Source organism: Haliotis rubra, unplaced genomic scaffold (assembly GCF_003918875.1).
Source record: "Haliotis rubra isolate DU_JTF1 unplaced genomic scaffold, ASM391887v1 Scf590, whole genome shotgun sequence".
NCBI classification, from domain to species: Eukaryota; Metazoa; Mollusca; class Gastropoda; order Lepetellida; family Haliotidae; genus Haliotis; species Haliotis rubra.
In genome coordinates, this window is record NW_025767291.1 from 462867 (window position 1) to 478162 (window position 15296).

The following is a 15296-nucleotide window of genomic DNA, read 5'->3' on the forward strand; positions in this document are numbered from 1 at the left end:
CCAAAATCAGGCCAACATTATTTATTTTCCATCAACTGACAATCAATCAAATTAACCCACGATTATAAAAAATCCTGCTCAGTGCAATTTAAGTATTTTTTAAACTACAGGTAAAGTTCTTCATATTATAAACCATTAACAAAAAACACTTGACAAAAATCAAATCACAAGCTCTGATTTTAGCATTAGAATTGTCAAAGGACTTTGTCAAACCCTAAATGTCAAAGGAAATATTTCAATCCCAAAAATTTAAGACTGAACAAAGCTCCTAGATCCAAGAATGTCTTTTAATTTTGAACACAGTGTTAGGTTTGGACAGTAGAATAAATGCAAGAATGTCTAATCTCTACTTGATTTGTGAAAACTGTGAAGTAATCATGTGTGCTGGCGTGGGCTACAAGGGGGACACTGATTATCTGCCTTTCTGGGGCATTATAGTCCTTCAGTTCTCAAGTCTGGCCATTTGTTCGTCATTAATGAGGGACTTGCTCCAAGGCACACATCTATCTGTCTCTGTGAATGCGACTTGATTAGTGATTGTGGTGTCCACCAATGTCTGCTAATGATCAAAAGCATGCAAGCTCGTCTCACAACAAAAACATACATCACACAGATCCACGATTTATTTTAAAGGTCAATCTGCAGCTCCCAACTCAAGTAATAACAAGTATAATTCATGCTGTTAACTTGTATTTACCCCGACAGCAGGACCAGGTTTTAATGTTTCACTATCACATTGGGGGCGGTGAGGTAGCCTAGTGGTTAAAGTGTTCGCTCGTCACGCTGAAGACTCAGGTTCGATACCCCACATGGATGGAATGTGTGAACCCCATTTCTGGTGTCCCCAAACTTAAGTCTGATATTGGTGGGATATTGCTGAAAATGCATTCCACAGAATGAACTGAAATTGGTATTAAACTCAAATTATAGAAGACAATTTGAGTTTGGTGGATATTGGTGGGGGCATTTATATTTTAAAAATGCAGTTGAGTTATATTGCTGTTTCCCCCCCACCGTGATATTGGTGGGATATTGCTGTTTGAGATTTGAGTAAAAACTTAAGTTTGTTTCAGAAATCCAGGCCTGGTGTCCCCACATATTGGTGATATTGGTGGTGTCCCCATATTGCTGGATATTGCTGAAAGCGGTGTCCCCGGCGATATTGGTGGGATATTGCTGAAAGCTGTCCCCACCGTGATATTGGTGGGATATTGCTGAAAGCGGTGTCCCCGATATTGTGATATTGGTGGTGCGATATTGCTGAATATTGCGGCGTCCCCGGTGTCCCCCGTGATATTGGTGGGATATTGCTGGCGGTGTCCCCAGGCGTGATATTGGTGGGATATTGCTGAAAGCGGTGTCCCCCACCGTGATATTGGTGGGATATTGCTGAAAGCGGTGTCCCCCACCGTGATATTGGTGGGATATTGCTGAAAGCGGCGTCCCCCACCGTGATATTGGTGGGATATTGCTGAAAGCGGTGTCCCCCACCGTGATATTGGTGGGATATTGCTGAAAGCGGTGTCCCCATTGCGTGATATTGGTGGGATATTGCTGAAATATTGCTGAAAGCGTCCCCCCGGTGATATTGGTGGGATATTGCTGAAAGCGATATTGCTGAAAGCGTGTCCCCACCGATATTGGTGGGATATTGGTGGGATATTGCTGAAAGCGGTGTCCCCCACCGTGATATTGGTGGGATATTGCTGAAAGCGGTGTCCCCCACCGTGATATTGGTGGGATATTGCTGAAAGCGGCCCCACCGTGATATTGGTGGGAATCTGACTCAGACTCACTCACTATAACACTGAATTAATATTTAATTTCAATGTAAAAGACTCTTAAACATGAGAAGAATATTAACTTTAACAAATTTCAATTCTGAACAACTTAACTTTTATTTTCCCCCAATTTTTCTGCTAACGAGACTAATCCTACATATATCCCTACATATACTCTCTCATTCAGGCTACTAAATATTTCTCGAGACATTACAAAAAGGGACTAGAATCAAGTTTTAATTAAATTGGAGTCTTCCATCGGGACGATAAAAAATTCCACAAGGAAGTCTTTTCATTGAAAGCGAGCAGAGTATGGAGGAAACACAGCCTCCCAGACAACCTTTTGTTCCGAGCTGGCCTAGAACAGTCAGGCTAGCACACCCTGGCTACACAGAGACTGCTGCGCTATTGATTGTTACACAAGTCTCATCTCCTCAGTGGAACTCTCTCTCGAATTTCTGTGAGATCACCAGGCTAAGAAATCACCACAATTTTTCTCAACCACGTGAAGATCCGGGTTGGAATTGGTCTTCAGCAGCTCATGCTTGTCACGTAGTGACTAATGGGATCGAGCGGCAGGCCTGCTGAGTTGGTTGACGCAGGCCTTTGTTCCCCGTAGAGTGGAGATGGAAGCTCATGCCATCAGTCATTGGAATATCTGGTCCAGATTGGATTTACCATTATTTACCGATAGTTACTGTAGTGCTGGAGTGATGTAACTGCAAGGTTCAACATGAACACAAGTTGTTAAACATTTTTGGCAAATCCTTGACTGACTGACTGACTGAGTTTAGTTTTACACCGCTTTTAGCAATATTCCAGCAATATCACTGTGGGGGACACCAGAAATGGGCTTCACACATTGTGCCCATGTGGGGAATCGAACCTGGGTCTTCGGCGTGACGAGCCAACGCTTTAACCACTAGGCTACCCCACCGGCCCGGCAAATCCTTGACTGTTGAGTGGCTTCTGTAGGGCTAGAGCATCAGTTATTTAAATCTATTCCACCCAATACCTTACATCCATATTATTCATAAAATGCCAAAATCTATAAGTACAGGTTTTCTGTTTCAGTTCCAGCTACAATACGACACTGTACACCGACATGTTGAAAAAAACCCATGAAAAACAGCTTTCACTGTACTCCCCACTGGACTGGAAACATTAATATAACCAAGGGAAAGCAAATACCTTTCATTCAAAGAGTGTTCGATTGTCATTGAAAATACAATTTTTCACTTTAAATGCTTTAATTTCCATTGCAAATCATTCAGCATTTTTTTTACATTTGTCCCATTTATTCATTTTTTTCTAATAATGTACTCTCCACCCGTACAGCTAACAATCTGTGTGTAATTTTGTCGTTGTTCTCGCCATTACAATGTTCACCATATAATCTGTGTTTAAATACACAAGTTCTTCCAAACTCTAGAAACAAACAAAATGCAGTCATTTCCTTGAAACTTATTGAAATCGATCAACATGAGGAAGTTATCGAAACCCATAAATTACACAAATACCAACAATTTCATCCTGTTCGAACCAAATCAGCATTGAACATTGCCACAAAATGTCACTCCTCAGCAACACGCCACACCAGATTCAGGGAAAGATAGTTCGATGAGGCTCGACATTCTGTAATTGCTACTAGTTAGAACTCATCCCGATTATCATCCATTAAGTATAATTAGCCTTTTCCTATGTCCCGTGCCGACTTCTGACAACAATCTATCTAGGTATGTACGCTATGTGCTGCGTCTGCTGATAGGGAATACGGTCATTATACCGCAGCTAGAAAATACCACCAGTTTATGACACCAAGCAAACATTTACTGAGTAATTTACTTGAGTGTTAACTAGATAAAACATTATCTAAAGTTTGGACAACTATCGTTAAGAGCAAAGTGATGCTGAAGCAGTTTGGTGAAGCAGTTTGTGTAATTGCTTTCAGCTGAATTTCAGCTGGGAGACAAATAGCATTAGGGAATTGTTCATAATACTTGTTCATAAACTATCAACTTGAGACAGGACACTCTTCTATATTATTTCCAAGTACGACATGTTTTAGGACAATCATTCATAGGGCTGGGACGATTCACTGATACATCACGATACATTTAAGTTTGATACAGCTATCGTATCGTCGACTGGTGTATCGATACAAAACGATACATGACTTTTTTCAAAACAGTATTATCTTAAACATGATAAAGTACTTATTTAGAGAAAAATATGCAAGTATGATAGAGTTACTTGTTTGTTTATTACAATAGTGTTATTGTTAAACACAAATACCTTGAAATAAATCATTTTAAATCTTGATACTTTGTCATTCTTTCAAGGTGTATGTATCGTGATACGTATCGTATCGCAGGTAAAATATCGCGATATGTATCGTATCGTGACATAGTGTATCGTCCCAGCCCTAGATTCATTCAATATTCACGAAAACCAACAGATGTGAAACCTTTCCTGGTAACTGACTGACTGAGTTTTGGTTTTACGCCGCTTTTAGCAATATTCCAGCTACATCACGCAGGGGGAACACCAGAAATGGGCTTCACACATTGTACCCATGTGGGGATTCGAACCCGGGTCTTCGGCGTGACGAGCCAACGCTTTAACCACTAGGCTACCCCACCGCCCCTCCTGGTAACTAGTGAGTGAATGAGTTATTAAGTTTAGTTTGACCCTGCTTTCAGCAATATTCCAGCAATATCACCAGCTGCTTTGAAGTAGACTTTAGTAATTTTGTCACCACTGTGATAGAGAAATTTGAAAAGGTGACAAGTTAATCAAGTTGACTCTGGGTATGAAACTAATTCTGGGTAGAAAACGAAAAATAGTGACTGATCGTTGCATGGCAACGCTAAGGGATTCCTACTGTCGGGGTTTCCTTATGTGTCATATCGTCATTTCCTTAAAGAAACTTAACAACAAGTATTTATCCGAAATAGATTTCCATTTGCATGATATGCACGAAATTAAATGCTAACGTTTGAAGATATTTATGTGCGCATACACCGAATCAATCATCAAATCTTATATTATGTCCCAAGTTAATTGATTTTGAGGGGTACATTACGCCTGTACGCCCCTTATCTGTAGCCCTGCTTAGTAATGCCATGCCACTGTGATGAGAAATGACCAAAGGTACAACTTATCGGGGCTAACAAACCTTCTAACTTAATCATGTTGACTCTGGGTATGAAACTACTTAAAGGACCATCACACTATGCCTTGAAGAAACGAGACACTTGCAAGTTGTTTCCAATGACCAGCAAGAACATATCAAAGACAGAATTTGAAAATTTCAAAGGTCTGTATTCTCCGACAAATGATACAGTTATACACAAAACCAGGCTGGAATAAGATCTGTCACTCAGCATGGCTATGAAGATATGAGTTTGGGCACGATTCCAGGAACTAGAAAACCTGCAATTTGGTGTCAATTTTCCCAGTAAAATGGAATGTTTTTACCTATAGAAGCTTGAATTCTACAGAAGTCAGCAAACAGGGTCAAAAGGCCTACTGGTATGTGAGATAAGACCCCTTTGTCCTACAGACTTTATTGTGACTGGTCAATATGTTTAGTTAGTATTGCTTGAACAAAACAAAATGTTTATTATTTTCATAATTTATCTGTCAGTGTTATTCATTATCAATTTGTTACAAAAATGAATAGCTGAGCACTCATTCAAAATTATACCTCACAAATGCTTCTAGCCAGTGAGGATTACTATCATTTGATTTTTACTTGCCTTCTTCAAAAATTAGTAGCCTCTGACTAGCAGTCAAGCATGAATTTTGAAGTCTTTCATGTAGCAATTGGTTGTATCTGATGCATGAAGACAACCTGTGCTTGATGTAAAAACGGTATTTCATGTATCTGGAACAGTTTTAACAAGAAGACCTAGTTAAGTCTCAGACATGAACCATGTGTTTGCATTCACCAACGAATGTACAACAGCATCATCTGTGACGGCTGCCACACGACCGGCATCACTCCTCCGTCCATGGAAACAGACAACACAGTCTACGACAAATGTACAACAGCATCAGCTGCGAAGGCGCGCCACGTGACCGGCATCACTCCTCCTTCAGTGGAAACAGACAACACGATCTACCTTCTGTTTCCTGTGTAAGTGGAGACGGTGCTTGTGCGAGGGACATGCACCAGCATGGCGGAACTAATGCAGGGGCACACTACGGGGCACTGACACGTGCCAGACTACATATTTTCTCAATGTCTAGCACAGCTGATTTCACTGTAGTGAAATCCTTCATGGCGGTCGGAATGAGGAACTTCGCTGAAGTTACCTCTCTTACTGTAACAGCTGAGGAATTTCATGAGAAAGTGTAACTTGCGCGCTAAGCCAATGAATGAAATTACAACCGATATTTTTCACAGATGCACTGTTTAGGCTGCTTTCATTTTGGTCTGTCATCAAATGTGAAAAGGATTTTTTTTAATTCTTGAACACATATCATGCCATCTGTCACATTATAATCACTGGAGTTGAAATGGAAAATAATTTACTTTTTGTAAAAAAAATAAACTAATGACAATTCAGCATGGTAAACATGTGTTAGGACAGTGCTCGTATCAACATGCACTGGCACCAATCTAGAAGCTGGGAGAACTCAGATAGGTTGCAACGATATGGGAAGATGTGATTTGATATGTATGTTGATATGGCTGAATTACAACACAGGCCATGAACCGAAATACTTGTGCGTGTAAGATGTGTGAAAAATGGGTGACATTCTGTTTCTTTCTCATCAGCTTTCACAACCAGCCCAAACAATACGACAGTAGGATGTCATCAGCTTTTCAGGCTTACATTAGTGTTGGGAATTGGTTAAAATCTCATAATTGATGATTGGTTCATTACAACCGATCAATCATCCAAAAATTGGTTAGTGCCATTAATGAAATTTGTTAATGCACATAGAACTAAGGAAAAAACATGTAGTTATTTGGGGTTTCTTTTGCACAATTTGACATCTTTAAAGGATGACTAGTATGTTAGGAACATAAATTTCTTAAAGTCTTTAAGATAAATTCAATCATGACTTGAAACGAGCTTGGAGTGCTTATGAAATGTAACAGACAAAACCAACCTTGTGAAAAATATTGTTAATGAAAACAAGTGTTCCAGAATTGTTTGTGTTCGATTATGAGAAAACATGATCGATTGCTTAGTACTGCACTATGATCACCTTGTGGAAAAGGAAGAGGGTTTTCCTCCAAAATCTCAATCCAACCACCAGTCTGAAATTACATACTCATTCAGTTGCATAAAACACAACCACCAGTGTACATATTATTCCACATTTAACAAAAAGTGATTTTGGAAAAGATACCATCCATGTCCCTATTTCATCATAATGATTTTCAAAAACCTGACATCCTCTGATCAACTATTCACTTACGCCAACTTATCTCAACCTCACTTCTTGAAATTTTAAGGTTCCTACATTACTAAAATTTTATAATAATGATTTTCAAAAATCCTACATTGCCTCTGATCAACATTTCTGAAAGCATTTAAGCCAACTTATCTCACTGCTTGAAACTGTCCTATATTACCGAAATCGATGCCCCATCCTCCTCTTCAATCTGTCAGTATTAACAATAGCACTATGGCAAGACCCTTGACTTTCCTCCACAAATACAATACTGCTACTGCATACAAAGTTCACACATCTCAGAAAAACTTACATGTTTTGTCTATCAAAATTAACAACAATACCGAGATAAAGTCTGCACAGCAAAATACAAATAAAGTCTCTAATTCTGAGCCTAATGCCAGGCAACTTTCTATTTCATATACCTCTTTTCACAATGAGTATTTTTTGTGAAACACCTTCAGTAACTCAAATTCAAAGTCACACCAGTGGGTGTTTAAGTGTTTTATTTTTTCCTATCAAACTTGAATCAGGGGACCTAACCGAGTGCATTGGTCACTGTAGGTTGACACAAGGATATGGTCTCCCGTCCGCCCTGCCTAAATACAAATATTAGCCCAGGATCTCTTACTGCAGTAACAACTAACATGTGATGTTATCCACTAAGCCCCTACCACCAGCAGCCGAACCAGGGATGAAGTTGGGATTGAAGATGATTACACCTGGCAACCGTGCCGGTCCCAGCACCACGGACACTGACATTTCGACCGCAATGTGGAGTTGTATATTTTATGTCTGAACTTTGATAATGACAGGAAAATTGGGATGCTACTTATACGTGAATATGGTCCAGGCTAAAATCGACTGGCTTGTATTTGTGTGTTAAGTTGACAGTTTCCCCAGGAATGATCTTGTGAGCTGCTGTGGCACAACACAAACACCTACGACGTGTGAGAAGTATTGGCTTCGTTTAAAAAATATGCAACATTTGTACAACTATTTATTCCCTGATGAAACTGTGACCACAACTTCCGAATATTCATATGAATAAAATAATGTGTGCACTTAAAGAGGTCCATTTCCGATGCACGAGACTCGAAGATAATGACACAATCAATACTCCACAATCGCCAGCCATGAGGCTTCACACTAAAAAGGCCCATCTAATTTTGTACCAAATTCATCCTCATCCATTTTACACTTATTTTTCAGGGCTGTTATTTGAAGCCAGGATGGCCAGAAGCAGTCCTACACTTAGCTGATGGTAAAATATCGGCCTGACTGTGTATCTATTCCCAGTAGCTGTGTAGTGGAGGTGATTACCCCTGGTTTACGATTACTACTGGAGATGGTAGGACGACTATTCTACTGCGGCCTCCAGTGATGGAGGCTCCACGGGAGGCTGGTGATGTCATGAAGCTGAGGACAATGCTTATTGTCTGCGTGGACAACTACAAAGCAGTATCAGGTCAATCTACGGCTGGACGACAATGCATGCTGTTCACATGCAGACAGCTTGAACATTTAGTCTTGTCCTTCATAGGTTTTGTTTGTAGACAATCAATTTGGTCTTTAGAGCAAGAATGTTGTAGGAATTGATCAATTAAAATTCACCCTAAGATATTTTCTAAAGGACTTGCAATACTCTGGTGATTAGATTCACAAATTAGCACATACCTATAAAATATTTTTTCATATTTTATCAAAATTTTGCATCCTGCTGCTAAAATATCTTACAGAAGAGTATTGTTATATGGTCTAAAACGACAACTCATTAGTAAGAACATATGATATGTTCATAACCACAAAGAGTTCTTGCAGCTTATCAAGAAATGTATCCAGTCTCACAAAGAGCCTTGTCATAATCGACAGCTGGGAAGCGAGAAATAACAAATTTATCTGGAAATCTTGCTCCAGCAAAAACATGGCAATGCTTTGTCATGGGTGATAGCATCAAGGAAACAGTTCCTGTGGCCTTTGAAACCAAGAGACCCTGATGGAATCCTGATAGCACTGGAAGCCCACCGAGCAGAATTATCTAGAACATGATTTTAACATGAGTATCTGCGTTAGAAGTGAAATGGCTCAAAGACTCACTTGTGCAGGTAATCAGTTAAATAGATTGGCAATTATTCTTTACATGGACCAAAACATTCACAAATATAAAAATCTTTATGAACAGGAAGAGCCTTTCTTACATTCTTTGTAAAAAATAATGCCCAAAAGATTTTATCAGTCATAATACATAGAAACATTCTGCCCTGGAATTCTTGGAATGAAGTAGACAAATTTTCATAAACCCATGCATGTCCTTAGACCTGCTAAAAATGGAGAGTGATGACCAAAATTGAAGATAATTTGACATCAAACACTAAGTTGAAGGAACAATAGTTCTTCTATGAAGAAAATGATTACTAGCTAAAATCCTGATCGAATTATTGTTGCCTCAAATGAAAGTTTTGTGATTTTTATAAAAAACCACCAGGGCCTAACTCATTCAAACAGAATCAAAGAAAATTCCACGAAAGGCGAAAAAAAAGGATCCTATCTTGTTCTGCATATATTCAATTGACAGGCTGGACAATGAAGCCAAATAAATTTGAATATTTTTTACATGATGATAAAATTGCTCTAGAAAATCTCACCCATGTAAGCCTGATTTCCTAACGATTTACTTGATATATTATTACTCAAAAAGTACTAGATCTACATGCCACATGTCATTTGTGGAACGATTGAAACAAAGGCATGAATTCCTAATCAAGAACTATTACTCAGACTCATTGGACCGAATCAATGACCCTTGATCTCGAATTCTAATCCAAGACACTTCGCTGAATTCATTACCCAATTAACATGAGAGGGCTACTGAAAAACACAAGGCAATTAAAATTAATTGCAATTAAGGCTTGCCAATCACCCCTTCTTGGACCAATTGCTAATCTCTGTGGAACACTTCATATTAACAATGCTGAGCAACACTATCGATAAAATACCCGAACGTAAATTCGAAAAAAGTGTCTCAACCATTCACGAAAATCAACCTACTCGTAAATTCAAAGTTTTGTAAATGTCATGTAAGTAACCGATCCTCCATTGATGAAACATCCTTCAAATGTGTTCACTGAATTTGACCTTAATTTCGAAAACCGTTTTCTTTGGAAAGAAATAAATGATGCAAATTAAAATATTGATGTTCATATACATTAGTCATACATTAACTGGGTAGATACGAAGCGAGAAGCGGTTGTTCTGCGCTTCAGGCTTCGATGAGTCAGTTCAGACCTCCACTGTCGCTGCTTTGCAGAAGCCTGCTCATAAACATAATAGATCAACATAATTGATATTTTTCGCCATTCCGTCAGGAATATTCTTGGACAATACTTCCAATGGTTTATAATCCTTGTTTATGAGGTATAGAAAGTGTAATCCTGTCACGATTTTGCAAAAGAAACACAATACACACCAAAAACGTGACAATTTCGCGCGATACCTGGGTATCATCATTTGAATAACGCTGTCATGTCGAAGCTGGGCTTCCGACAGTGATCACACACTAATTCACAATACTCACAGCTAATTCCTATGAGCAGCAATGACAACACAACAGGCGTAATAGATAAATCCATTCTGGACACTGTCCTTCCTCAAGCTTGACCAAGCAACGTCTGTTAGTAGTCTATTTCCCTCTCTTAGGCACAATAATCACTCACAGCCTTCCCATCTACTCCGACTTGGAGCAAGTGCTTGATATATTCCTACGCGCTACCAAGCCGGTCGCACTTTTTTCGTTCGCGCAATAAACCGTTACGAGAACTGGAGATGTGATGTAATTGTTGATAATACCCACTAAATTTCCGCATTCGTGCACATCTTTGATGAGATACCCGAGATGTTGATGCAAGGGTATAGTTCATGTAGCGGAAGGATCTCAACAGGAAGTGTGATGGGTGAGGTCGAAAACGAGGGAATTGACAGTTATCACGTGGGCTTTGTTGTGAACAGGTTTGTTCAGGAAAGTTGCAGTAGATAATGATATTAAAGATGTATATTGGCTTAGCAAAGTAATATTTATAGAAACAGCAGTAATAAGATATTTTGTTTATATAGATAGGCCCACCGTTGTTAGATTGTTATATTTAAGCGATAATGTTAAACATTAATTTCGTCAGAATAATTTATCCAGAAAAAAAGAAACACTGACTCACGTGAGACATTGACAATCGAAAAATACTACATATACGTCCTTAGTGAACTGATTGTTATCCAACAGAATCATGAAATTTCATACATGTGTGGATTATGTAAACAAAACATGTTCACGGGAATGGAAGATACACGTGCATGCGGCCTCGAACATCGGTGAATATTGACCGGGCGTGGTGAGAGTTGGAACTGCTGACTGCACAAGTAATCATCCATTACATTCAGTCACGTTTTTAATTCATTTAAATAATTAATATTACAGAACTATCAACCACCTGGTCGCGATAACGCATGTTGTAGGGCACTGTATGTGTGTGATCGTCCACGAAATCGACGAATTCATACTGGAATGAATGGCGGTGTGCGCGTGTGTGAGTGGTTGTGGGATATGGTGTGACGTATATCGTACATGGTGCCGTTGTACAAAGCGATCTTTGTGCTAAGGTGACCGTAACTCCTATACCTTAACATAGACTTAAGGTAACCTTAGCGCTAAGGTTGTTTTGTACAACGGCACCCTGGACAATATGTCTCTATAACCCTTCTGTAGTTCTCCGATGTAAAGGCAACTCACAGATGCACTTTGCATTCCAGAACAGCAGCGAACATTTGTTAGTGCGGTGTGTGACAAGCTCGGCATACAGTGCAGCAGAGAATCGATTCACCAGTGTGTTATGAGATCATATTGTTAGGATGAATAATATCATAATCAGATGGAAATGCATTGTGTGGTCGGGGCTGGCTTGAAACACCTGTAGCATCGACACAGTGTTAACATTGTGTGATGTATAAACTGATTCGCCTCCACCAGCCCCACCGCCCGTTTTCCACCACCCCAACCACCCGTTCTCCACCCCACAATACACATACAGTTGTATTGGCTACTGTGTACTGAGCTACTGAATGTGTTGAGCTACTGAATGTGTTGAGCTACTGAATGTGTTGAGCTACTGAATGTGGTGAGCTACTGAATGTGTTGAGCTACTGAATGTGTTGAGCTACTGAATGTGAGCTACTGAATGTGTTGAGCTACTGAATGTGTTCACCTACTGAATGTGTTGAGCTACTGAATGTGTTGAGCTACTGAATGTGTTGAGCTACTGAATGTGTTGAGCTACTGAATGTGGTGAGCTACTGAATGTGTTGAGCTACTGAATGTGGTAGAGCTACTGAATGTGTTGAGCTACTGAATGTGTTGAGCTACTGAATGTGGTGAGCTACTGAATGTGGTGAGCTACTGAATGTGTTGAGCTACTGAATGTGGTGAGCTACTGAATGTGTTGAGCTGAATGTGGTGAGCTACTGAATGTGTTGAGCTACTGAATGTGTTGACTGAATGTGTTGAGCTACTGAATGTGGTGAGCTACTGAATGTGTTGAGCTACTGAATGTGGTGAGCTACTGAATGTGGTGAGCTACTGAATGTGGTGAGCTACTGAATGTGGTGAGCTACTGAATGTGGTGAGCTACTGAATGTGGTGAGCTACTGAATGTGGTGAGCTACTGAATGTGATGAGCTACTGAATGTGGTGAGCTACTGAATGTGGTGAGCTACTGAATGTGTTGGTGAGCTACTGAATGTGGTTACTGAATGTTCACCTACTGAATGTGGTGAGCTACTGAATGTGGTGAGCCTACTGAATGTGTTGACCTACTGAATGTGGTGAGCTACTGAATGTGGTGAGCTACTGAATGTGGTGAGCTACTGAATGAATGTGAATGTGAGCTACTGAATGTGGTGAGCTACTGAATGTGGTGAGCTACTGAATGTGTTGAGCTACTGAATGTGGTGAGCTACACTGAATGTGGTGAGCTACTGAATGTGTTCACCTACTGAATGTGGTGAGCTACTGAATGTGTTCACCTACTGAATGTGTTGAGCTACTGAATGTGTTGAGCTACTGAATGTGTTGACCTACTGAATGTGGTGAGCTACTGAATGTGTTGAGCTACTGAATGTGTTCACCTACTGAATGTGGTGAGCTACTGAATGTGTTCACCTACTGAATGTGGTGAGCTACTGAATGTGTTCACCTACTGAATGTGTGAGCTACTGAATGTGTGACCTACTGAATGTGGTGAGCTACTGAATGTGGTAGTGACCTAATGTGGTGAGCTACTGAATGTGTTGAGCTACTGAATGTGTTGAGCTACTGAATGTGTGAATGTGGTGCTGAATGTGGTGAGCTACTGACTGAATGTGTTCACCTACTGAATGTGGTGAGCTACTGAATGTGTTCACCTACTGAATGTGGTGAGCTACTGAATGTGGTCACCTACTGAATGTGGTGAGCTACTGAATGTGTTCACCTACTGAATGTGGTGAGCTACTGAATGTGGTGAGCTACTGAATGTGGTGAGCTACTGAATGTGGTGAGCCACTGAATGTGGTGAGCTACTGAATGTGTTCACCTACTGAATGTGGTGAGCTACTGAATGTGTTGACCTACTGAATGTGTTCACCTACTGAATGTGGTGAGCTACTGAATGTGGTGTGTCGATTAGTAGTTATATTATGGGATGTGCTTATTACAAATGGTTCCTATTGTAGGCTGCTAGATGTGCTTATTACAAATGGTTCCTGTTGTAGGCTGCTAGATGTGCTTATTACAAATGGTTCCTATTGTAGGATGTGGGATGTGCTTATTACAAATGGTTCCTATTGTAGGATGTGGGATGTGCTTATTACAAATGGTTCCTATTGTAGGCTGCTAGATGTGCTTATTACAAATGGTTCCTATTGTAGGATGTGGGATGTGCTTATTACAAATGGTTCCAATTGTAGGATGTGGGATGTGCTTTGGTACATTTTCGTACATTAACGCATGGTTAATTTTTGTTGGCCGCCGGGTGTGCTTGTTACGTATGGTTCCTATTGTAGGCTGTTAGATGTGCTTGTATGTGGTTAATTTTCGTAATCTGCCGGATGTGCTTGTTACGGATGGTTAATTTCTGTAGGCTTCCGGATGTGCGAATTGATATGATTGTAAAAGCATGTTTGGCTTGAATACAGACATAATAAATATATTGATGTGAAGTGATGCTGAATATACGTTGAGTGCTGCGTCGTTATTTGTGTCTGAAATGTAGATGATGTTGCTGACTGACTGACTGAGTTTGGTTTTACGCCGCTTTTAGCAATATTCCAGCAACATCACGGCGGGGGACACCAGAAATGAGCTTCACACACTGAACCCATGTGGGGATTCGAACCCGGGTCTTCAGCGTGACGAGCCAACGCTTTAACCATTAGGCTACCCCAGCGCCCCAGATGATGTTGCTGAATGTTGCTGATGTGGTTCTACCAATCCAAGGTCGTGTTAGTGTTTCAGTGTGTCTGTTGACCTTGAATATCCTATATACGTAACTTAACGTATCAACTGCTGTGAAAGACAATGGGCGTTGTATATTGTAAATTTGATTCATACAAAATTATAGTGTGCACGACTCTGACTCTACCCCTTACCGACCTATGCGAAAATATATCGCCTAAATCCCTGACAATCAATCAATCAATCTCTCTCACTGGTACTCGTAAAAAGGAACATGCTATTTTACTTTTACTCACAATACGAGCTCGTATATTTGCATTTCTCAGAATATGCTTATGAATTTCCGATCTGCTGGATTGCAGAGAACCTCTACAGAACACGACAAGCATGACTGAGTCGCCTTGCGACATTGTCCCAGTAATCCTGTTGTTTTCTACTCATACCCAGGTACATACATCTCTGTTCTCATACAATATTCACAGAAACGATGAAGATCGATATTCCAAGGTGTGTTGCGTCATGCCCCTCTGTCTCGGAGCTCGAGTCTCGATGGCAGATAGCCAGCACATAATATATATGTAGTACATATATATTTACCTACGTGTTGTTCTTTGCCGTCAGACCAT

At 40.1% G+C, this 15296-nt stretch overlaps 1 protein-coding gene across 1 annotated transcript in view; it reads right to left on the minus strand.

Moving 5' to 3' along the window:
* LOC124255061 (fasciclin-2-like) overlaps positions 1–11008 on the minus strand; it is a 78867-nt gene extending 67859 nt beyond the window's left edge. Inside the window, exon 1 of the mRNA XM_046688897.1 lies at positions 10768–11008. Within this exon, the coding sequence (XP_046544853.1) occupies positions 10768–10822 (55 nt within the window). The 5' untranslated portion in view covers positions 10823–11008. The remainder of the gene's footprint in view (positions 1–10767) is intronic.
* Between the last annotated feature and the right edge of the window lie 4288 nt (positions 11009–15296).